This window comes from Gracilinanus agilis, chromosome 1, assembly GCF_016433145.1.
Source record: "Gracilinanus agilis isolate LMUSP501 chromosome 1, AgileGrace, whole genome shotgun sequence".
Classification (NCBI taxonomy): Eukaryota; Metazoa; Chordata; class Mammalia; order Didelphimorphia; family Didelphidae; genus Gracilinanus; species Gracilinanus agilis.
Window position 1 is genome coordinate 114,364,852 of NC_058130.1, and position 24,657 is coordinate 114,389,508.

The 24,657-nt window shown below is 32.9% G+C and overlaps 1 protein-coding gene across 2 annotated transcripts in view; it reads left to right on the plus strand.

Annotated features, from left to right (window-relative positions):
- ZDHHC21 (zinc finger DHHC-type palmitoyltransferase 21) overlaps nucleotides 1–24,657 on the plus strand; it is a 52,595-nt gene that overhangs the window by 16,173 nt on the left and 11,765 nt on the right. For both annotated transcript variants that reach the window (XM_044657029.1, XM_044657030.1), the window contains one exon: nucleotides 12,443–12,559. In XM_044657029.1, the coding sequence (XP_044512964.1) occupies nucleotides 12,443–12,559 (117 nt within the window). The remainder of the gene's footprint in view (nucleotides 1–12,442; nucleotides 12,560–24,657) is intronic.

Genomic DNA, 24,657 nt, shown 5'->3' on the forward strand with positions numbered 1-24,657 from the left:
TTTATGGATTATTTCATTTGATCACAAAAATTGGTATTACTATTATCAACCCTTTTTTATAATTTAGGAAACTGAGGCAAAGAGGTTACACAGCTAGCTTATACTTCATGTCTTGCTGAGTCCAGTACTCTATCCACTGAGCTACCTGGCTGCCTTTAAGACAGTGTCTTGAAGGAGCCTGGAGGGAATGGAATAAAAAAATATATTTTATCTAATTCATTTTATTTATAGTTTTTGAATATCTGTTAAAGTACCCTGGAACTTTGCTCAATCTAAAGTAAATACTTTTTACAATGAGTTTGTCTTAGAAATACATTTTTTTGTTTTTTTGTTATTCTTTTATAAGACAGTGGGGCCTGTATTATCCATTGAATAGCATTCAGAAACAACCTTAAAAAAACATGTTTTATTTGCATTGTCTAATTCTATTTCTAGTTCATTTTTTTAAGTTTCCTTCAACTCACTCTGAGCAGATATGTAGGGCAAATACAAATAAACTGAAACTTGCAGGGGTATTCTAGTTAGCTTGCATATTCTTTATCCAGAGTTAAATATATGTCATAATGGTCTTGTTATTCTTATTTAGTATAGCTCATCAACACTTTATTTTCATGTTTTATATTTATTCCTACAAACTTGTCCTCTGACATTTTTGAAAGTTCTGGGTATTATCTAATGTCATTTCAGTTCATTCATAGACCATGCAGTCTTCAAATTAGGAGAATTGTGTTTCTCAATGACTTATCGAAAGATCTTGGGAAAGTTAAAATATCTTTATGCTTTAGGTTCAATATGAGTATATAATTTATATTTCTTTTCTTCAAATGGATATTGTGAGAAATTGATGATATAGTGAGACATTTCTTGCTTAATAAATAAGTGATTCTTTGGGCAAAACTTGGGATACTTCTGAGTTTGCATGATATCTTCAAGTCACTAGAACTATCTATAAATTTACTACTTAGTACTTGTAAATATCTAACTTGTAACTAATATAATGTGGTAAATTATTTTTACTTTGTATTTTTCTATATATTATGAACACTAGAAGAATCTATGATTTTTGTCATAGAACCTTAGTTAATCGTAATTTCCTTTTAAGGCCAAGTTGTGATGAAAGATCAACCATGTAAAAGGTAGTGACCTTAAAAACCCTGTTTATGTTGCTTTTTTGTCTGCTTGACAAAAAGAAATGATAGCTGTAAAAAGGAACATATTTGAAATTTTTTCTAAATATTTGTAAGTAATGTCTTATATTTAAGTGACCAAGCCTTATTGATCATAAGATTGTAGATATAGAGCTAGAAAGGACCTTAGGGAAATTTTGTTTTTGTTGCAGTCTGTTTTTTTAACCTTTGCATATATTAAAAAATTATAGACATTGTGAAGATGTAGATGATTAGGCTTTGTAAAAAATATAAAATATTTTAGTGTCTGATATTTCTTTAGTAATATGGATCATGATTTTTGTTTTATGGTTTACCAAATTTTTAGACATACATACATATTTTTACTCTAGCTTGGGAAAACTTTCAGCATAATGAATTCCCTGAATTAAATTTTCTTTAAGGGAAAAACAAGATTTATGGGGGCCTGGATGGGGGAGCAAGGCACTCAGTAGATTGAAACAGTTTAGAAATCATTCGCATCATTGACATGATGGGTCTACTCACACTAAATTAAAAAGCAATTATTCTTTTTTAAAAGTTACCAGTAAAGAATGAGACATAGATTTTTGGACACAGCTAATTCTATTGGATAAATATAATTATCATAATTTATTATATATTTATAACATCATGTATTATATTATTATGTTATATAGTATATTTTAATATATATTTATATACATAAAGTGGTAACTTAAAAATAACTAAAAGTTACTAGTAGTTTTTCTAATACAGTTTTGTGGGCAATAGGTATGCCTACTTGTATATGCTGTTAACTTTGTACCGTAAATTATTTTCTTTTAATCAGGGCTAAATAAGGAAAATTTTGTCATCTACATTGGATTTTAATAAAAAATATGTGGGCACATATGCCTTTTCTAATTTGCAGATTTGTTTTTAGGATTAAATGTGATACTAGGTGTAAAAATACTTTGTAAAAGAAAGAATTAAACAAAAAATACAAGTATTATTATTATTGATATGAATGATAGAATAGGTGCAATGGTAAAATTTTTTAGGTTTTCTTTTCACAGTCATTTTCATTATAGGACAAATTGAGACAATTTTAAATTGGTCATTTCTGATCAATTTATTTTTGTATATAGGGCAACTTACAGGCTAGCTGCATTTTAGATCCTTGATTTAGGTTTTTAGAATAAAGGACATGGTGCTGATATTCAGGAAAAGGAAAATAAACATTGTTTGGGATCTCAGCCAACTCTTCTGCTAGGAAGATATTGACATTATTGTCCTCATTGGCTGATTCTAATAGCGTTGCTAGGGACTTGGTGTCAAATATAACTGGCTTACAAAGAAGAGAAGCAGCAAAGAAGATTTGGTTATAATTAGCTTGGAATTTAGGCAAATCTACAAAATTCATTTTACTCTTTTCACACAAATTATTCTTAAAGTACATTACAGAAATACCATTATACTTACCTTTTATATTTATTCCTTTTTGTTCAGGCCCTTTAATTGGTAGATTTTGCTTACTTAATATCAATTAAGGCTTGTATTTGTTATGATATGGGAAAATGGATGAAATTACTAAAATAAGTGTTTGACCATCTGGAATTTTAACATCATATTGGCATGTTAAGAATACTTGCGAAATTATGACTACATGCCATCAGATATATTTGTATTCTTTAGAGATGGAGAGAACAGGATAAGGATGAAACATTTTATTTCTAATTTTATTTCTTTAATTTGATCTTTTATTTGTATATGCTGAAATACCAACATTTCAGGCTTTAACATTTCATTTCATATTTTAGCTTTAAATTATCAAAGGACAAATATGACTACTTCACTAGTTCACAAACTTTGTTATAGTATTTTTCAAATGCATTCCCCACATCCAGAGGGGTGGACAGTATAAGGTAATGATCCACAGAAAAACCTGTGTTGTAGCTGTCTTTGTATTCCCAGCGCTCACATAATGATTTTAAATTAATCAGAAGTGGCTGATCGACCTTGCACTTCCTGGCAGATATGGTGGTAGTTGAGGCACTGGGATGCTTGAGTCTTATGATCTTACTGGGGTAGAGGGGAATGATCTCCACTTCTCAGAGCCCAAGTGATTAGACCAATTTGTCTTTTCTCTTACTGCTAGACTAGCCTGCCCTAAGAGTCCAGTACAAAACTGGCTTGTCTGCCAGCCACTGCTCTGGCTCTAAGGCCCTATGTCTGCACTGGACTAGTGAGAGGGCCATCAAGTAACTTTACTCCTGGGTCTGCTCCCAGCTGCCAGTCTGTGTCTGAGCACTATGGTAGCCTATTCACTGGCTACAGGCTTCTCTCTCATAGTCACTCATTAACTTGAATAGGTTATTACTGATTTTATCAGAGAGATATGCTGGGGAAAGCAGTCAGTGCAGGTCTTTTGGTGCTCTCAGCCATGAATTCGACAGTACTCTATGTTATTTCCACTATCATGATGTGTGTATCTACAGAGCAGATGTCATGTTGTACATAACCTGTGATGTCCCTACTATCTGTTAAGAAAAAGAAATAATTGAATACTTATTGCTTCTGCTTTATCACCTTCTTAACCAATGATAATGAAAAGAGAATAGCAATTCAATGTTAAGATTTTCCCTATTAGGCCCACAGTTATTTCTGCATTTGGTCTCTGTAAAGATTATGATGCAAGAAGGATTTGATTATGGAAATTGTGAGATCATTATCATGTGTCCCAAATATTTATGAGTCATTAAATTGTCTCTCAGGATTTCACTAGTTTTTTAGCTTGCTTAACCCTTGTAAGCTGTCACATTTTAATTTACAGATATCTTAAGAATTCTGTTATGTGACCATCATCTTATTATGACTGGAATTGTTCAATAGCCCTATCCCTCTGATAATACTTTTTGGGTCAAAAGGAAAGAACTCTTCTTAATTCATACAATAAAAAATTTGTGGGAAATGGAAAAATAAGTTGATGTTTAAAAGGATTTTGCTTTCTGTTTTACCATTGCAAGAGCAATTTGTACCCAGACTTGATATGGATGATATGTAGGGTATTTAACCCAATAGTCAATAGCCTGCTTTTGTTTTAGATACAGAGTTCTAAAATGTTTTGGTTTTATTTCAAAAGAAAAGAGAAAAATTAAATAATCCAGGTAGTATTAAAGAGCACAAAGAAATACTTTACTTGACCTCTTGCCTCAGTATGGTCTCTCTCAAACCTAAAGGAACCCAGAAAGTAGCTCCAAATGGACCAGGTTCTGATGAACCAATGAATTTAGGTAGTTAGTTAAGTTTGTAAATACTTTATGTAAAATAGTCTTTTCATACTGATTGTTGATAGGATCATAGGATTTAGAGTTGGAAGGAACCTTAACAATCACCTTTTCCTACTCATTTTTGTTTCAAACGATAAAACAAATTGTATTAAACTTCCCCAAAATCAGACCTGACTTTTGTGTCAGGGATCTCCTTTTTCTGTGTTGATCTGTTCTTGCTTTGTTTTTCTATCACTTTATCAATGTGTCTCCTTTTCTCTTCCTTTCTTCTTTTTTAACATGTTTCTAATTCATTCCCTTCCCTTGATATATCCCATGTTTTTAAAAATATATGTATAATTTATTTCTTATGTAGTTTTTGTTTCTGTTCCTAAATTTAAAATCAAGTTGATGGACTATTTTATATTTTTCTCAGGAAAAAAAACCAAAAACCTATCCTGCAAAAAAAATAAATTTTTATTACCTTACCCTCATTGATTCACATAAACTCAATCTTCTTCTTATCTGATACCTAATATGAGAAAGGTTCCCTATTCCACCAGTCACATGACACAGTGGATAGAAGAATGCTACACCCAGAATCAAGGAGACCCAAGTTCAAAATCTGCCTCTCACAATTACTAGTTTTGTGACTCTAGGCAAGTCACTTAACTTCTTAGTCTCAGTTTCTTCACTTACAAAATGTGAATAATAATAGCACCTGCGTCCCAGAGTTGTTGCAAGGATCAAATGAGATAATACTTGTAAATCTCTATAAATCTACAAGTGCTACATAAAAACCACTTTGTAAAAGAAATTTGTAAATATTACTGATGTCAATTATACGTATTGTCATGATTCTAATCATCAAGCCTTCCAAATCCTGTGAGGTTCTGTGTTACTGCTATTACCAGCCTGACTTGGAATTATGAAAAGATAAAGATAATGTTCTTCTTCAAAAGAGGAGAGATATTTTTGGGAAAGTGCAGAAAGTGAGTAAATGTGATGAAAATAAAATCATTTTCTCACTGTAATAATACAATATTATTATTAAGTTAAAACTGATACTTAATTTTTGGAGTATTAGTTTAATTTGCTTACAGTAATAAGAATGTTCTTAGCCCCTAGGACAGTGCTTGGCAAAAAAATAGGGACTTAAACTGATGTTCTTTATTATTTGGAAATCGGCTTTTGAATTAGGGTCTAGTACTGGCTATGGGGGTTTAGTCCTCTAGGGGGCGAACTTTTATCAAAAGTTCATTTTTGTGTCTAAACAGTCTGGCAAGAATGACTTCTGCTTTCAGTATTGTGAGTAGTGATGGGAGCAGGCAAATAAAGATGGGTGATTGTAGGCCTAGAAATTACTTATCTTTGTCATTGTAGACCTTATCCTTTAAAATAAACAATTTAGCATCAGTGTGAATTTGCAAATATTAGACTAAAAAAGGATCGGCTAATTATCTTAAATGTTACTATTTTCTCTTTTTTTTAAACAGACAAAATTTTCCTTTGTTCTTATGTACAATTTCTTTTTAATGTAATTAACATTACAGGGGGTTTTGAGTCCTTTGTTTTATGAGAAAAATGAAGGATAGGTTTGATTTCATCATATTTTAAAATTTTACTCATTTTTTTCTTTAGTTCAGAATTTAAATGTTGAGCTTTTGCTTTAGTCTATTTATATAAAATTAGATAAAATTAGATAAAATTTATATAAACAAATTTGTGTAAAAGTAAATTATATAGTTATATTTAAGGTATAAATATTTGTTTTTCAATCAGAATTTAAATATGAGGCCTTTAATTTAGCTACACTATTAATCTATAGAATTGATGGAAAGATCTAAAAGCAGAAAGTAAAAAGTTTTGAGTCTGTTGTATGTATAGTAATGAAAGACTTTCTTCAAAATACTAGAATTGTGATTCATGAAACTAAATTGCATAAAACTTATTCATTTTTCCATTAAAATCAGTTAAATTCTATGTAAATGGCTATAAAGCATTTGTTGGAGGAAATTAAATGAGTTTAACTATATTCACTATAGACAGAATTATGTTTTTTAATGTATGATTGCTTTGTATTGCTTAGGACAAAAGAAAGGGTAGGGTAAATGTTTCATTTTTTCCCCTACATTAATTGAAATTTCACTTGTCATTGAATTTCTAAAAATTAAAGGTTTTCTTTATAGACTCAAACAGAAAATGAAAAACAATTTTTCCACAACTATATTCATAGAGATCTGATTAATGTCATTTCAACTCCTGTGACTACTAATGAGCTATTTTGATGATTAGGTTTCACCAAGTAATAGTAAAATGAAAAATGTAAGAGAAAAATAACTTGTGCAGGTCATTCCTGTAAGCATAGAAAGTAGAGATTTAAATAACCTACATATATGTAAATATTTATTTTAAAGAAACACTTCAGAGCCCCAGTATTCTAACTGGTATTTATTTCTAAAATAAAGAGATTAGACCCTGAAGACTTAGAGGTCCTCTGAGGGCCCCTTCCCACTCTTAATTCAATGATCCTATAATCCAGTGGCTCCCAAACTTTTTTGGCCTACCGCCCCCTTTCCAGAAAAAAAATATTACTTAGCGCCCCCTGTCACATACTGTCACTGCCCCCTTATAGTTATTCACCACCCCCCAAATGCACCTGCGGCCATTACCACCTCCCTGGTTCACTGCAGCACCCACCAGGGGGTAGTGGTGCCCATTTTGGGAATCTATGAACCTATGCCTGCTGCCTTCTAGTATGGTCAGTGTAGCAGAAGTGATGAAGTAGAGAAATGAACATCTATGAATTGGCTTCAAAATTTAGCATGCTATTGCTATTAATTAGCCTGGCTTATGAGGTTTACCATATCTATAATTTAAGGGTTATTTTCTGAGTTGATCCCTATAGGATCATTGAAATAATGACCCTAGCTCTCAGTTAATCAGTCAAGACCCTGTGTGTTAGTTAATAACCTTTTGTTTTGTACTGGAGTTCCTAAAATTAGTTAATCGACAAGTATTTATTAAGCACTTACTGTGTATCAAGCACTGTGCTAAGTACTAAGAAGCAAAAACACTGTCCTTACCTTAAAAGAACTCATATTTTGATGGGTGATATAAATATATATACATATATATATACACACATAATTATATTTATTATGTACATAAAAGATATACTGAATAAATGGAAGGTGATAGTGATAAGGAAGTAGTAGTGGTAGAGCCATGGGTCCAGAAGAAAGAATTGCTGGAGAAGATGGGAATTAAACAGAGTCTTGAAGGAAGGAATACATAGAAGGAACGAGACAGGAATTAGAGGAGAGAGCATTATTCCAGGTATGAGACCCAAGCCATACAAAGTTTGGATAGAATCAGATGATGGAAGGTCATATGTGAAAGTATCATCAATTAGGCCAGTGCAACTATATTCTAGAATATTTAGGGGGTAAAATATAAGAAGTTTGGAAAGGTAGGAAAGGGCCAGGTTGTTAAGTGCTTTAAATACCAAATAGAGGAGTTTATATTTGTAAAATGGATAGGGATGCTCTTGGAATTTATTTAGTAGGGGTAGGTGAGAAACCTTGGTCAAATGGTCAATCACATCTACATTTTAAGAAGATTACTTTGAAATCTTAAGTGGAGGACACCTGGAGTAGGGAGATTTTTGAGTTAGAGAGACAAACTCAAAGGGAATTGGAATAGTCAAGGCATGAAGTGGTGAGGGTCTGCACTGTGGTGATGCCAATGTAAAAGGATAGAAAAGGACAGGTACAAGAGACATTGTAAAGGTAGAATGGGCAAGCCTTGGCAACAGTTTGGATATGATAGGGGTGAGAAGGAAGCTAAGGATGAGGGGTCAAGGAAACATCTTTTGAACTTGGATGAGTAGGGGGATAATGGTACCTCCAAAAGCAATAAATAAGGAGGTTAGGAAGAGGGGAAGAATTGGGGGAGGAAGATAGTGAATTCAGTTTTGAACCTGGTGATTTTTAATATGTCTATAGAACATCCAGTTTGAGATGCCCAGCCTAATTGGAATTGGGAGACTATGTCAGAAGAGAGATTAGGTGGGGATAAATAGATCTGAGAATTGTCTGTATAGAGGGCAGTGCCATGAAAATCTAGAGAGAAAAGAATGTCAAGGAGAGAAAGGTATTGACAGTGTCAGAGGCTACAGAAAGTTCAAGAAGGAGGAAGATTGAGAAAAAGACATTTTCCAATTTAGATTTGGTGAGAGACAAAAAAAATACTAAGTGTATCGTTTAATAATTAAAGGATTTAGAGCTGGAAGACCAGTAGTCTGGAGGAAATGCAGTTTATGTAGTGTTAAGAACATTAAATTTGGAATTAGAAAAGGATTGTTTTAAAATCCCACCTCCGGTACCTATGCATAAGACCACATCTTATGCAAATTATTTAACTAACCTTTCTTTTCAGTTTTAATTTCAAGAGCATAAATAATTATATGTGTACTACCACTCAGAGGACTGTGAAGATAAACCTTCAAGCACTAAATATCAGCAATTATTATCTAGTCTGCATTCTCCACTCCCTCATTTTATATTCATGAAAATTATGACCCATAGAGATTAAGTAACTAGAGTTCCAAGGGGAGTGAATTATACTTAGGATTTAAATGCAGGTATTCTATATCTTATTCTACTGCTTTATATGCAGTTGTTTGGACTCCTGTGTTTACATAAATACATTCTTTCAGGTACTATCCTGTATAGCTCAGTTAGGATTAGGAACCCTCTCATAGCATAATGAGTTATTTATTACCTTCCAAACTAGGACTTCAGCAGTCAACTGAGAATGAAAGTCATGTCTTTAAATTCTATTTACCAATGTAGAAAATAAAAACTGACTAAAGGAAATAATCCAAAGTGTAGACATTTTAAGCCTAGGAGTCAGGCTGAAACTAAATCATTTGTAGCAGTATGGTAAAATTTTTGGGGTCTGCTTGAATATGCTCATTTTCTTATCACTTCTGATGGAATTATCTTAAGAAATATGTTGTAACACCACTGTGCTATATCAGTAAGTGAACAGCTATATAATTTAATGATACAATAGACATGGCTAATGTGATATATGTATATGCCTTTTATGTATATTTTGGCATATAATGTAGTGTCAGCTGGCATATGTTTATATGGTCAATATTTGCAATGTAGATATTTAAAGATTGTCATTAGGCTATTTTCTATGAAGGTTTAGGAAACTTTAATCTCAGGCTAATGTATCAAATTTTAGGAATATGTAGACACTGACAATTGTATATTATATTTTATATTAGTGAGTGATTATTGAGTGGATTAGGTCCCTCATCTCTCAGTCTGACCTATAACTTATGACATAAGCTTTCTTTGTCCATATAAGCATAGGTAGTATCACATATATCTTATGGTGTTGAGTTGCAATGATCCAGTGAAGATATGGAGAAGACCTACCTCTCTGATCACTTCCATTCTGTGACAGAAAAGGAATTCTTACTTCTGTCTTTCATTATTTTTCATGTGACTTCTTGTAGTAGGAGTGAATGAAATACTACTAATTTCTTACTATTCTTAAGCCATATTTCTTTGAACCACTTTGTGTTCTCTTACCTAAGAGCCAGGGTAAGTGAACCTAAGTACTGTTTTCATGACTACTAAAATTCTAAAATCTATTATCAATATCTAACATTTATATATAGTGCTTTCCATGTGCTATGCACTGTGCTAAGTGTTTTACAGTTATCTCATTTGATCCTCACAACAACCCTGGAAGGTAGATGCTATTATTATCCTTGTTTTACAAATGAAGAAATTGAGGCAAACAGATTCTGAGGACTTGTCCAGGGTGATTCAGCCATTACGTGTCTGAAGTCAAATTTCAGCTAAGGTTCTGTTGATGCCAGGCTCAGGGTTCTATTTACTACACTGCCTAGCTGCCCTGAAAGGGACAGTTAGTGAACACCAAAAGAAGGAAGATATATCACAAAGGGCCAATAGGACTTCATTAAGAATGGGTCATGCCGGACTACATTTCTTTTTTTAATAAGATTATTAGATCAGTAAGTGAGTGGAATGCTCTATATAAAGTTTATCTAGATGGAGAAATAGATATTATAATTAGTTGGATTTAGGATTAGTTAAATTGACCCCAATTATAACCATTAATGATTTGATGTCAATTTGGAAGGGAAAATCTCCATGCCCTGGAGATTTGTATTTTGCCTTATGCCATTTAACATTTTTTGTCAGTGCTTTTATTTTCAAGGAAACTATTGGTAACAAACTGGATGACAAGGTCAAGGTCTAAAAAGGTTCTTGGTAGACTAAAATGTTAGGCAAAATCTAAAAACATAAAATTTAATAGGAATAGCAATAAGATTTTAAGATAAAAAGTTTTTTTCTAAAACTTCTCAAATTCAGGATAGGGGAATATGTGGTTAGAAAGCAATTCATTTGAAGATCTGGGAACTTCAAATTCAGTATGAATCAACAGTGATATGGCAGGTTCAAAAGCTAATGCAAGGCTTCTCTAAATATAGAAGAGTGTCCAGTAATAGTCCTACTGTTCTCTGCCCTATATAGCCTCTTACTAGAGCATTATATTTCATCTTGAGGGCCACCTTTTAAGAAGGACATTGATAGAGTAGAGAGCATCCAGAGAGGAAGACAACTAGAATGGTAAAGGTCCTTGAGATCATGTCATATGAGGGTCAGTTGAAGGAACTGGGGATATTGAAACTGGATAAAGAAGATGTAGAATAGAGAAATAGAATAGGTGATAGCTTTTTTTAAAGTAAGTAATTGTCACATGGAAGAGGAAAAAGACTTGCTATTCTTATAACCAGAAGCAGAACTAGGCACATGTGGTAGAAGTTACAAGGAGGCAAATTTAGACTTGACATAAGGAAAACCTTCCTAACAACTCTATCTGTTGGAAAATGGAATGAAATAGTTCATACAGTAGTGGGTTCTATTCACTAGAGGTCTTCTGACAAAGATTTTAACGCATGAGGGTTCTCCTAACCTCTGAGATTCTGTGCTTATGATTCTTTGACCATGTTTTTATATTTCTTCCCTGATTTGCAGTAAGTTGTGATATCACTAGGTTTCAGGTTACTTGAACTTAAATAATATGAATTATGTTTATAGATCTAAGTTATTAACATCTTTGAAACAAAATTTTTATGGATTTCCTTATGTGGTTTAAATATTCTTCTACTAATGACTCTGCTTCCTCATGCCTTAGAGGTGACTCTAGAATCTTAAAGACTATGCTGTTGGAGTATAAAATCTGTCTGGAAACTCCTATGCTAAACATCCATGACCAGCCTAGCTAAATGTGGAGAACCTTGTCAAAAGAACATTGGCCTTATGGTGATGATTTTGAGGGGGGAAAGATAGGCTACAGCAATTCATGAAAAGGTTCTCTAAGCCAAAGCTAGTTTGCTATCTGTTTTGTTGAAGGGAGTGCCTAGATGAGTGATATCACAAATCTTTTCAGTATTAAGCATAATTAGAAGATCTAAGGATTGCACGTAGTCATCTTTGATGCTAATAGGTTCAGCTTGAATGTCTATCCAAAAATGAATGAGAATGGAACTTAGAATTATATATTTAGGGGTAAAAGGAAACTGACAAGTCAACTAGTCTAACCTCCTTATTTTACAAATAAAATTGGGTCTTACGCAGATCAATTGGTGAGTGGCCAAGATGGGATTCTACCAGATGTGTTTACTTATAGGACCAGTGATTGTTCTACTACACTGTACTGGATAACTCTAAGCTTTTAGGTTTGGGATTTGGATTTTTGGCACAATAACACTGGAAAATCAAAATTTTTGTCTGTCCTTTAGTATGATTTGAGAACATTTATTTTCAAAACAGTTGATTTTTAAAATGTTAACATAATAGAGCCACATGCATTAAATATTGCTTTAAAATAGTTATCAAAAATGTTATAATACAGCTCTTGACATTAATGCTACTTTTTGTGATTCTTTAGATTACTTTTAAAAATTCTTTTTTCCCTTTACATTCTTTCTAGGATCTCTTTTTAGTTAGACATGAATTGGCCATAATGAGACTAGCTGCTTTCATGGGAATAACTATGCTAGTTGGAATAACTGGACTCTTTTATACACAACTAATTGGCATCATCACTGTAAGTATGACAAATGATTTTGTTGACAAATGTTTTTTTCAAGTAAAATAGCTTTCTTGTGAACATTAATGAATGGAATGTTTTATCTAACTTATATTTTAAAAATGAGTAAGCTTTCTTTATTAAATATAGATTTCATAGATTATATTCCTAAGTATAGAGTTACTAGAAAAAGCAAATTGGTGATAAAACATCTTAGAAAATAATAAAAGATTATTGATTCAGTTGGTCTGATAACCTATTTGATTATTTATCTTCGTTGATAATTTATTTCACTTCAGCTTGAACCATTTAAAGCATAAATAGTAGTGGGAAGGTGAATTTTGGAGTTGGTAGTTATCACTTTGATACTTTATAAGAATTATTGTTTTGTGATTTTTTTTCCAACACAGTTGTCATTTAAGCATGCATTTAATTTCTGTATAGCACCTATTTTCCAAAAAGCTATCTCCCTTTATTTATTCAGCAGTAATTTTTTAATCCCTCTATGTGAAGATAATGTGCTAGATATCAGTGGTGATCAGAAATGTATAAGATGCTGTGTTGGCCCTTATAAAATGTAGAGTAGAGAAGATAAAATACATGAACAAATACATAATATTATAAAATAACTAACACAGATTAGGTAATTATAAAGAGGGTAAGACAAGTACAAAACCTTTTTCCTAAGCTTTAGTCCTGGATTACTAATTATGTATTGAACAATACAAACTAGATGTTCCAGAAATGTGTCAAACATAAAATCTTCTACCTTTAAGCCTCTCCTTTCCAAATTTCCATTGTTTCTGCTAAAGGTATTACTATCCTTCAGTCTCCTAGGTTAGTGACCTACATTACTCTCTTCATTCCCATTCACTCTAAATATCCACTCAGTTGCCATATATTGCCATTTCTGTTTCTAGATTATTTCTTGTTTCCAACCTATTCTTTCCACTCACATAGCTCCCACCTTAGTTATCACCTTCTTATCACTTCACCTAGATTATTGAAATATCTTCCTAATTGGTCTCTCTGTCTCAAGTCTCTTACCATTTCCAGGCCATCTTACAGTCTCCTGTCAATTTTTTTTCCTTAAGCATAGATTTCACCATGTGATTCCCACCATAGAAACTTCCTGTTGTTTCTAGGATAATATGTAAACTTCATTGTTTGAATTTTAATTCCCTTTACAACCTGACCCTAACCTGCCTTTATAGCCTCCTTTAATTTTACTTTTCTTCTTATATTTTATGATGTACCCAAAATGGTCTCTGTTTTTCACATGTTAATCCATCTCTTGTCTCCATGCCTTTGCACTGACCATTCCACATTCTTGGAATACATTCCCTTTCCTTCTCCTTACTGTCTTCATAAAGCCCTTTTCCAATTACTAGTGTAATCCTCACAAAATATCTTGTATTTAACTATCATATATAGATATTTAGTCACTTTATATTTATGCCATTTATGCTCCTTATGAATTGGGATTATTATAATTATTTGCACTCTATCTCTAGTACCTAGCACAGGGCCTGGCACATAGTAAACAATAAAACTTGACTACCTCACTTGTTGATTGAAAAAAGTAGGTTCCAAGAAAACAAAAATTAGGTCTTACCTTGTTATAGATATAAGAAATCACAGATGGGCTCCGTGGAAGACATAAAATTTGAGTAGCTTCTTGAAGGATGATTTGAATTTCAAAAAGAGATATTTCAAAATAGAAGATGACATAGATATCTATATGGAGTTGATGCATTTAGTTGTATAAAAGGGATGGATGATGTGGAATCAAGTTTGATTGAAATATCATGCTGCACTCTAGAAGGTAGTAATATGAGATAAGGCTAAAAAGGAAGAAAGACCTTGTGTGTAGAAGGCCTTGAATGCTAAGCTAAGGAAATTGTATTCTATTCATTTATCATTAGTAAACCTTCAATAGATTTTGAGCAGAGGAATGACCTGATCAGGTCTACTAGAAAAGAAGAACTTTTGGTGAATAGATCTGTATTATCGAGGGGAATGAAACTGTTGAGCCTGAGGATCCCTGCTATATAAACAAATATCAAATATCACTGACACAGAAAGTTAACTGTTTATGATTTTTTTTTCAGATCAGTCTTCTGTCAGTCATTTAGTAAGCCCATAACATATGCCAGAAACTGAGGACACTAAGACAAAAGCAAAACAAAAAAATCTTGCCCTCAAGAAGCTTATACCCAAGCCCAGGAAAGGAGGGGAAGGCACTACCAGCTAGGGAGATCAGGTTGGGCCTCATAAATTAATTATTTATCTTAATCTTGAAGAAAAATAGGAATTCTGAGAAATGGGGGTGAGGAAAATGGGAGATATACAGAGGTAGGAGATGGTTGACTATATGAATAACAGTAAAAGGGCAACTTTGGTGAGAATAGTGTGCAGTAAGGCTGGAAAAATAGCTTGGGAGTCAGATTCCAAGGGATTTAAATTTCTAAAGACTTTATTTGATTCTAGAAGTAATAGCGAGTCTGGAGACTTTATTTTGTAAAGTCAGTTTCGTATTTGCTTTTTAGGAAAGTCAATTTTGCAGTCACATTTAGGATTGGAAAGGGGAGAGAATTGAGTTTTTTGTTATAGTCTGGATAAAAAGTGATGATGTTCTAGACTAGAATGGTAGCTGTGTGAGTGGATAGAAGGAGGTGGTAAGGGATTATTGTAGGGAATTTGATCTGTTATTAATTGGTAGCTATTGATGGTCTATTGATAGACTATTGGAGATTCATTTGGAGGTTGATGGTTGAAATTGTCAGTTGTGTAGGATTGGCTGGAGATAGGTTACACACACAAAAAAACCCCACCAAATTTATTTGTTTATATTAAATTCTAAAGGAACAGGTATAGGAAAAGGAAATGTAGATATTGAATAGGAAATATTCCCTAATCTAAAACTTCTAACTGAAACCAAAAAAACCCAACTAAAACTCTACAAGGAGTATCTTCTGCCTGAAACCAGGCCTACTCTGAACTCCTTAATCTATCTAAAATATGTAAATACTATCTTACTAAACTAATTATTTTATTAAATATAATTTCAAAATCCAGACTCTGCTCTCTCCAGCCAGAGAAAGATTTTATCTGACAGCTGTTAGTTTTCTGCTCCAAGTTGCTCTTTGGTGCCCCCTGGTGGAAATTCCAGAGAGCTAAACAGCTACTCTTCTGGTCGGCTCGGGAGTTTTATAGAGATTTTTCAAAATAGGTATCATTAATCTCTTCCCAAAAGCTCAGAGCCAGCTCCCTGGACACTTTTCCTCAACAAGGAAGATCCAAGGAGTGGTCGTTGGTTAATTGTCCTTTCCCAGGGAACATTGGGAAAATTCTTTCCCATCATCCCTTTAGGATTCCACTCTGAATTAAAGGAATCCAACTTATTCAAAAACATGTCTTCAGCTCTAATTGCTTACCTAATTAACAAATAACTTATTACAGGATGTGAAGTCTGAAATTATACTAGTCGGATGTAAACTGAGTAAGAGTGAGGAGTTGACAATGACACTATAGTTGAGAACTTGAGTACCTAATGGGATGGTGATGCCCTCAACAGAAATAATCAAATTCAGAAGAGGGAATAATTTTGGGGGAAGATAATGAGTTCAATTTTAGATATGTTGAGTTGGAGGTTTCTATAATTTAAAATTTTCAGTAGGTGATATGAAGTTCCAGAGTAAGTTATCAACATACAAATAACAGTTAAGACTATGGAAGAGAAATTAAAGACAACTAGTGTATATAGCTTTGACAGAAGGATTAAAGATATAAAATGAAAGCTTCTAAATATAGTCAGGGGGTTTTCGGTACTGGAGAAGACTTGCATATCTTTGTAGGTAGAAGAGAAACCAGTAGAAATGGAAAGATGTGAAGGGCAGTCTGATAGGGAACTTGAGAAGGCAGCGGGATCAATGATTAATAAAGAGGTGCAGACATTGTCAAGGAAAAGGGTCACCTCTTCATTGGAGACTAGAGTAAAGAAGAACAGAGTGAGAAATGATGTGAAGAGGTTCTGAGATGAACAGAAGAAGAGAGCTAATGGTAACTTGCCTTTATTTGCTCAGTATGGTATGAGTCAAGGTCTTCAGGGGCTATGGGTGAGGAGTAGTAGAGAGCAGTGGTATCAAACTGAAATAGAAATAAGGGCCACTAAACCTGTACTGGTAGGTTTATTTTGGCTTAGAAAACCACATATTAACATTATCTTTGGTCGGTGGCATGATTAACACCTCTAGAATAGAGAATTAGTTTGGGAAGAATAATAGGCTTGCCTTGTTGCACTGAAAGCCCCTTTGAAATTAGATAAAACAGTGTTACACAATTTTCTCTAGCTATCTTGAGCAGCATGGAATAGGAGTGTAGGAGGTGAATAACATGGATTAATCAGGTTGGGTTTGGGTAAGCTATGAGCATCCATAAGGCAAGGGAACAAGGTATTCAAGAGTAAAGGATAAAATAGGATTGGAATGGTTAACTAGAGTTAGAATTGGGGATTAGGAAAATATAACCATAACAGAGTTTATAGCCTGGGAAAATTTAAAGGAGTAAAAGAACTAGAGATTACATTGGATTATGTGACATTTAGGAGATGTAAAACATATAGAAAGAGAAAATAATTGAGTATGACCAGATAAAGAAATTTCAGTATTCTTTATCATGGAGGTAAAAGACTTGTAGATGATAGTAAAATTAAGGAAATGATTGTCTCTTTGTGAAGCTGGGGTGGAGAGGATGTGAGACTTGAGTAAATTGTGGACATGGAAGGTAAGTTTGTTTGAGGGAATGTTGGCATATATGTTGACATTCCCTCTTATAGGGAGTTGTATTGGCAGGGAAAGCTGAAGCAGGTAGCTTGAATTTTGGAAAAAGAGGGAGGATTATCCAAGGACCAGCAAATGGCCATCAAATACTAGTGCAGATGAACTCAGTTTAGGAGGTAAGCAAATCAAATATGGGAAAAACCGCATTTGCAAAAAATAATGATAATAATAAATAAATTAGTTGATTTTTGTCATTTCACAAAAATTTTCAACCCAAGATTCTTTTAAAGAGTAAACCCCTTTAAGGTATTTAAATTATGAATTGTTCCACAAAGATATGGGTTATACATGCATCTTTTCAGAACTGTATTTAACTATCTATAATCTTATTATTTATATAGTATCTTTTTCCCGCAATTTCAAAGGTCTTTAAAAAATTATATGCTATTGTATACTAATTAACCCAGGATTAACAACAGATATATGCAAATATGATAAGTTCAAGAAAATTAATAGGATTAAGAACCTTATAAATTAAATGCTTAAAAAATAAAACAAGCATTGTTTTTTTACGCATTGCAAAAACTTATATTTTCTAAAGGATCACCATCAATAAAGTTTGTCAGATCTTTGGAAGAATGTTTTTAATGAAGTTAACTTAGTATTATAGTGATTTGCCCATGTCTTATTTACTTTAGTAGAATGCAAAAATTCTTGAGGTTAGGGAACATGTTTTCTGATTGACAAGTCTCTGAAATTTTATTTTTATCTACAAAAAAGATCACTGTCCTTTTCTTAGTGACCTGTTTTTTTTCTTGGTGAACTCTCCCCCAAATTAATGATCATTAGTCAGAAATAATAGTAATCATAAAAATAATCTAAATTAATGTAATGCTATTGCTGAAAATTCAAGTTTCTAATGGGGTTTTAGAGAAGGTTAATGTCACTGATTCAAAGGGAAATAAACCAAGGCTTGAGACCTGAAAAATAAAAATAAATGGACGTGATAGAGCTGGACCAGGATTGAGAAGTCTCTAGGTATTATGGCAGGGGCCTCTGAGAACTATATGAGTGTTAGAGGTGATGAGTGGAAAGGAGAATGTTAGATGTATTATAGATAGAAGAACTTGAATGAGCTAGCACCTTGAGGTTTGATTTAGCTGGGCAGATAACACTTCAGTAGACTGACTTGAACAAAAATGCCAAATTGTGGAGTAAGGCAATGAAAAAGATTTGAAGGGAAGTGTAAATAAATATATGTTAGAAATAAATTAAGCTATAATAACAGTAATGATATTGTTTCTCAGCCGCTAAATGTTTTTACATGGAAAAACTAGTCTTAAAAGATTAGTAATTATTGTTTACAGCATAGATTTTTAAATTCAAATTCCTACATGATTTATAGTATATTTACTTTTAAATAAAATAAAGTCAATGTGGAATAGTGGATAGAATTTGAAACTAGGAGCCAGGGACATCCAGATTCAAATCCCACTTTTGACACTTAGTAAATGGGTGTCCTTACACAAGGCATTTACCCATTCCGTGCTTCAGTCAGTGTCCTAGGGAAATCTTCAAGAATGGAATTCTCACACAAAAAAACCCCCCAAAAATCCTTTGGGTATGCCTCGGCTTTTAAGTAGCTTAAAACCTAACCTACCTCTCATTTTAGTGCTGAACAGTAATAAAAACCATTTATCTGAGGGTTTTGAGACTTGGTTTCAAGTTCTATCTTTGGTACTAGCTGTGGGACTATGTGCAAGCTATTTATTCCAAGTCTCAGTTTACTGAACATTAAATTGTGAATAATAATACTTGCATCATCCATATTGCCAAGTTGTTGTGACCTCTTTGGCATTACATCATTTACCAAATAAATAAATAAACAGAATGAATAAATAAAAGCTATTTTTGTCAATTTCTCAATTTCTGTGAATATCCATTATAAATAACCACTTGCTGCAAATCAGTGATTTCTCCCTCAGTACAAAAAGCAGAAAAGTACTATCTTCCTATGGTTAGTGGAAAGTAACAGGGTAATCATTTTGGCAGTGATCCTTTGATGTCACTATATGACCCATCAAAAACAGATTATCTGTGACCCAGACAAAATAATTAAAAATTACTCAAACTTTAAAATAACAGATTTACTAATCTCCTCAAAGTTAAAAAAGTCTGTCTCTACATAATGCTGCCAGATGTTTCATTTTATCTGCATAGACTAATCTGAACCCCAGTTTTAAAGGATTACCTCTGATCACTTTAATGTTTAAATACGAAACAAGATTCAGATTTCATATGTTCTTATTAAAGCTCTTTTTTTTTCACCATTTTCAGATTAACCTGAAAATCAGTATTATATCCTATAAAAATATTCCCAGTCTTGTTTCATGGAAATTATTTCCACTAAGTTGTTCTGATTATTTTTGAATTTGTCTAGACTTATCTTAGGATCATAGATCTAGAGCTATACTAATGTACTTATTCTGTTTAACTGTGATTTACTAATTCTGATAATGTTTGAAGGCTGTTTATCACCATAATGAACTGTGAAAAAGCACAGTGTTAAGCAAAATGATTGTCAGGCTTTTTTTTTTTAGTTTCTAAAATTAAATCCTAGACTACATAATGTACAGTAATAATGCCAATACTGTTGAACATCAGTACTGAAAATATAGGGCACACTTAGTGGTTGTTTTCTCAGTTACTGATGTAGAGAAGAAAAAGTATAACAACTGGGAAGTGGGGTTTGGGGTTTGGAGGTAGAGCATCTGGATGATGGTCTATCTGACATTGAACTCTTGTGTAGCAGCTAATTCTTCTGACAGCTATCTAACTTCTTTGGAGGAGCATTTAATTTTCAGTCCAAAGTGAAGTATATGCTCTAATGTGTTATTGATTGTCTTTTGCTACTTAGTATTTTTTGCAAAAGATTAAGTGTGTAAAAAGTATTTAGTGGTCACTTTGTCAAAATCTGAATTTTCAAAGAAATACATTTTTTGCCTTTTAACTTCCTTTCACTTGGACGTATTCTTTGAATTTTTAAAGATTTTTTTTCCATCTTAACTGTCTCAGTTCACTTGAGAATCATCAGTTTTTCCTCAGTGAAACATTAATTGATACCGAAAGAGCTCAGTAAATATTTTAAAATAAAAATATTAAAGATATCATCTATATAGAAACGATTCATCATTGACTTAGAATTTTCACAAGTGGGTTACCTGACTTCATAGAAACAAATATATGTATTCTAAGCATTATTAATTTTCATAATTAAATTTAGCCTACTATCCTCAATAATCAGGTTCTTAAATTAACAACACTCATTCAGTGTAATCTGATTAATTTGTAGTTATGAAAAGCATGTTTAGTTATGTTGAATACAGTTTGCTGGTTATGAAAACATTCTCCTACTCTTTAAGACACAGCTCATTTTATACTGAACTTAAAAAACAGCAACAACAACAAAAAAACCCTTTCTTTAAAAAAATGTGGTCAGCTAGCCTGCTTTAGGAATAGATGCCAGGTATCCTTAAAGTGAGTCAGGTTGCTTGGACCTCCTAGAATAGTCAGAAATAGAGATGATGATGGAAGGGAGTTTAAAAAAACCCTACAAAGTTGTGAAGAACATTCTTATACACTTCTTTCATCTGAAGTTTTAAAATATTTTTCAAATAGTCTGAAAACTTTATGGATTATATTTTTCTTCTACAAAAAGAAAAGAAATGTCATGACCACAGAAAACCTAGGAAAACTAATGAACCAATTGAAAAAAATTGTGATAAAGATTAGAATTTTCTGTCTTGCTCTGATTCTGTTTATATTTGAAATGCCATCTAAAGTAACATGCAAAATAATTCTTCTGTAAGTATTTTCACTTTAAATTTTGTTACTTTACCAGTGAAAAGCACAGTTGTAAATGCCTGCATTTGGAAGTATTTCTATTATATACATGTGTTTGTAGATAGATGAAACTTTATCACATTTTTATGCTATCAAAAAAATTTAGGGTTAAAATGTTTGTCGTTTGTTTTAAAATGCCTTTATTTGCTCCATGTAATAAGAAAATATTTCTATTCTGATTAAATGATAGCTGGTAATAGCACTTCTAAGATTTGAAAAACACTTTACATGTGATATCTCATTTGATTCTCACAAGAACCCTGTGAAGCAAGTAGTATTATTCCCATTTTACAGATGAGCAAACTGAGGCTCAGAGAGAGTAAAGTAACACAGTAAGTATCTGAAGCAGAATTTGAACTCAGGTCTTCCTCATTGCAAGTCCAATGCTCTGTTCACAGAATCACTTGGTTTCTTAACTAGTAATAGCCAGAAGAATAAATAGATTCATTGAGTTTATTTTATTTTTAAGGATTTCTTTCAGTAGGTTAAAAAATGTTGATTATTATATAGCCAAATTGGATAGAAGCTTCTCTGTTGAAAGCAAAAAAAAGATTTTCCTTTTTTCTTGTAATTTTTTCAGATATTATTTAAAAATATATAAATCTTAAGTACCTACATGTAAATTTAACCTGAAGATTCAAAAGAGAAGAATGAATTTTATTCCTATCTATCATTATGGATCATAAAGATTCACAATATTTCCAGTCTATGATACAGAGGAAAACGTGCAAGATTTGGAACCTCAGAACTTAGTTTGAATCCTAGACCTTCCACTTAGTATCTTTGTAATAGTGGGCAAATAAATCTGTGTTTCTCAGTTTCCTGATTAAGGAATTTTTCCTTGTTTTATTAAGTGTAAAAATAGTAAAATATTAAATCTCCCTTCTAAACATAATTTGCACTTTATCATTTTAACATTCAACTCTTAAGAGCCCATATTTTTTGAAAGACAGAATTCCAGATCAAAGAAAAAATTTGCATGAGCAAGAAAATCATCATGGATAAGAAAAATAAAACCAAAATTATATCCTTGGTATTTTCATGCTGAATTTCTAAAGAAAAATATCAACATTGAAATAAACATTTCTGGTTTATGCAGAATTAAAAAAAATTTAAACTGTATATAAGACTACTTTTTTCTTGTGTACCTGGGTTCAAGTTCCCGTTTTGATACTAATCATATGATCTTTTGCAAGTTATCTAACCTTTGGGAGCTTCCATTTTTCTCTTCTATAAAATAGGGATAATACTGTTTCCTTTATTTAATTTCATAATATTGTTGTGAGGAAAGTACTTGAATTTTCTCTCTCTTTCACCCAAATAAAAACAAAATCCTTGCAATAAATATGAATAGTCAAACAAAACAAATTTGCACATTGACCATGTCTAAAAATATGTCATTTTTCTGTTACAAATTAAAAATAAATTCATTTCATTTTTTTAAAGTGTAAGATTCTTGCAGGCAGTTTATTTTGCCTTTCTTTGTATTTTTTAGGGCTTTGCATGGTCATTTAGGAAGTGATGTTTGTTAAGTTTATTAAGTACCAGTGTTCCAGATGCTATTTTAGGCACTGAGAATTCAAAGAAATAATGAAACAATATCTACCTTCAATGAACTTTGAAATGATGGGGAAGGATATAACATGAAAGGGCTAGTAACAGTATTAGAGTAAGGGAAGGGTTCTAGGAATGGACTTATGCAAAGGCATGGAAATAGGAGATGGAGTAGGAGCAGAAGGAAGTCCAGTTTGGCCAAGGCATAGAAAGTATGAAAGAGGAAAAAAGCAGAGTATTATTAAAGCATGATAAATAGCTCATAGATGAAGAAAGACAGTATGTGATAGTCTAAACATTATTTTAGGGAACATTTGTCCTCCATACTGTGAGCAAAAAGCTAGTGCTCTAAATTTAAGAATTATTATATATATATATATTTGCTTTCTGAAATCACATTATTGAAACTCTGCATTCTTAGCATACATTTATTAAGTGCCTACTATGTGACAAACACTGTGCTTATTGCTGGGGTTACAAAAAAGGGGTAAAAGATAGCCCTTGCTCTCAAAGAGCTCGCAATGGGGATATGACAAGCAAATACATACAAACAAGCTGTGTACAAGATAAATAAAAAATAATTAAGAGGGAAGTAACTAGAATTAAAAGGAGTTAGGAAAGACTTCATGTAAAAGATAAGATTTTAGTTTAGACTTAATGTTAGGGAAGTGAGTAGGTAAGAGTTGAGGATGTGGAGGACAGACAGAAAATGCTTCAAGCCAAAAGATGGAGTATCTTGTTTGTGGACCAGCAGGAAGCCAAGGTCCTGGATCATAGGATACATAATTAGGGGAGTGAAATATAACAAGATAGGAAGGGTACATGATATAAGAAAGTAGTAGGGGATTAATTTATGAAGGACTTGGAATGCCAAACAGTATTTTGTATTTGATCCTGCAAGTGATAGGGAGCCCAAGGAGTTTATTGAATGAAGGTATAAGAAGGAAGCAGAATGACATGAACCTGTGCTTTAGGGAAATCACTGGTGACTGAACAGAGAATGGACTGGAATTTAGACAAATTGACCAACAAGTGGTTGCAGAAGGTCAGCCATGAGGTGATGAGGGGGTCTGCACTAGAGTGGTGGCAGTGTCAGAGAAGAGATGCTGCAAGGGTGAAATCAGACCTTGGCAAGGGTTTGGTTGTGGTTGGGGGGGATGAGAGAGTGAGGAATTGAGAATCACAGCCGATTGTGAGCCTGAGCAACTAGGAGGATGGTATCATCCTCCACAGTAACAGGGAAGAGGGGAAAAGGTAGGGGGAGGTTTGGGGGAAAGATAATGAGTTTGATTTTAAGAAAGATAATGATTTTGAGTTGAAGATGTCTACTTGACATCCAGTTTGAGATTTCTGAAAGGCAGTTGGAGATAGGAAATTGGAGCTGAACATAGATTACAGAAAGATAAATTTGAGAATCATCAGCATAGAGCTAGTAATTAAATCCATAGGGGCTGACAAGATCACCAAGTGAAGTTTAAGATAAAATGCATTGATTCATTATGGATTTGGACTTAATGAATATATTTGTGCTCATTTTTTCACAGGCATAATTAGCCTTCTGGGAAAAAGATGACTCATTTCTACAATTATAAGATTATATGTAGAATAAAATATAAACAATATAAAAATGGCAGCTGATTGCCACAGTGGATGGAATGCTGGACCCGAGTCCATCTTCCTAAGTTCAAATCTGTCATAAGACATTGACTAGCCATGTGACCTTTAGCAAGTCACTTTAATCCTGTTTGCTTCACTTTCCTCATCTATAAAATGAGCTAGAGAAAAAAAATGGCAACCCACTCCAGGATCTTTGCCAAGAATACCCCAGACTGGGTCATGAAGAATCAGACATGACTAAAACAGTAACAAATGGGATCA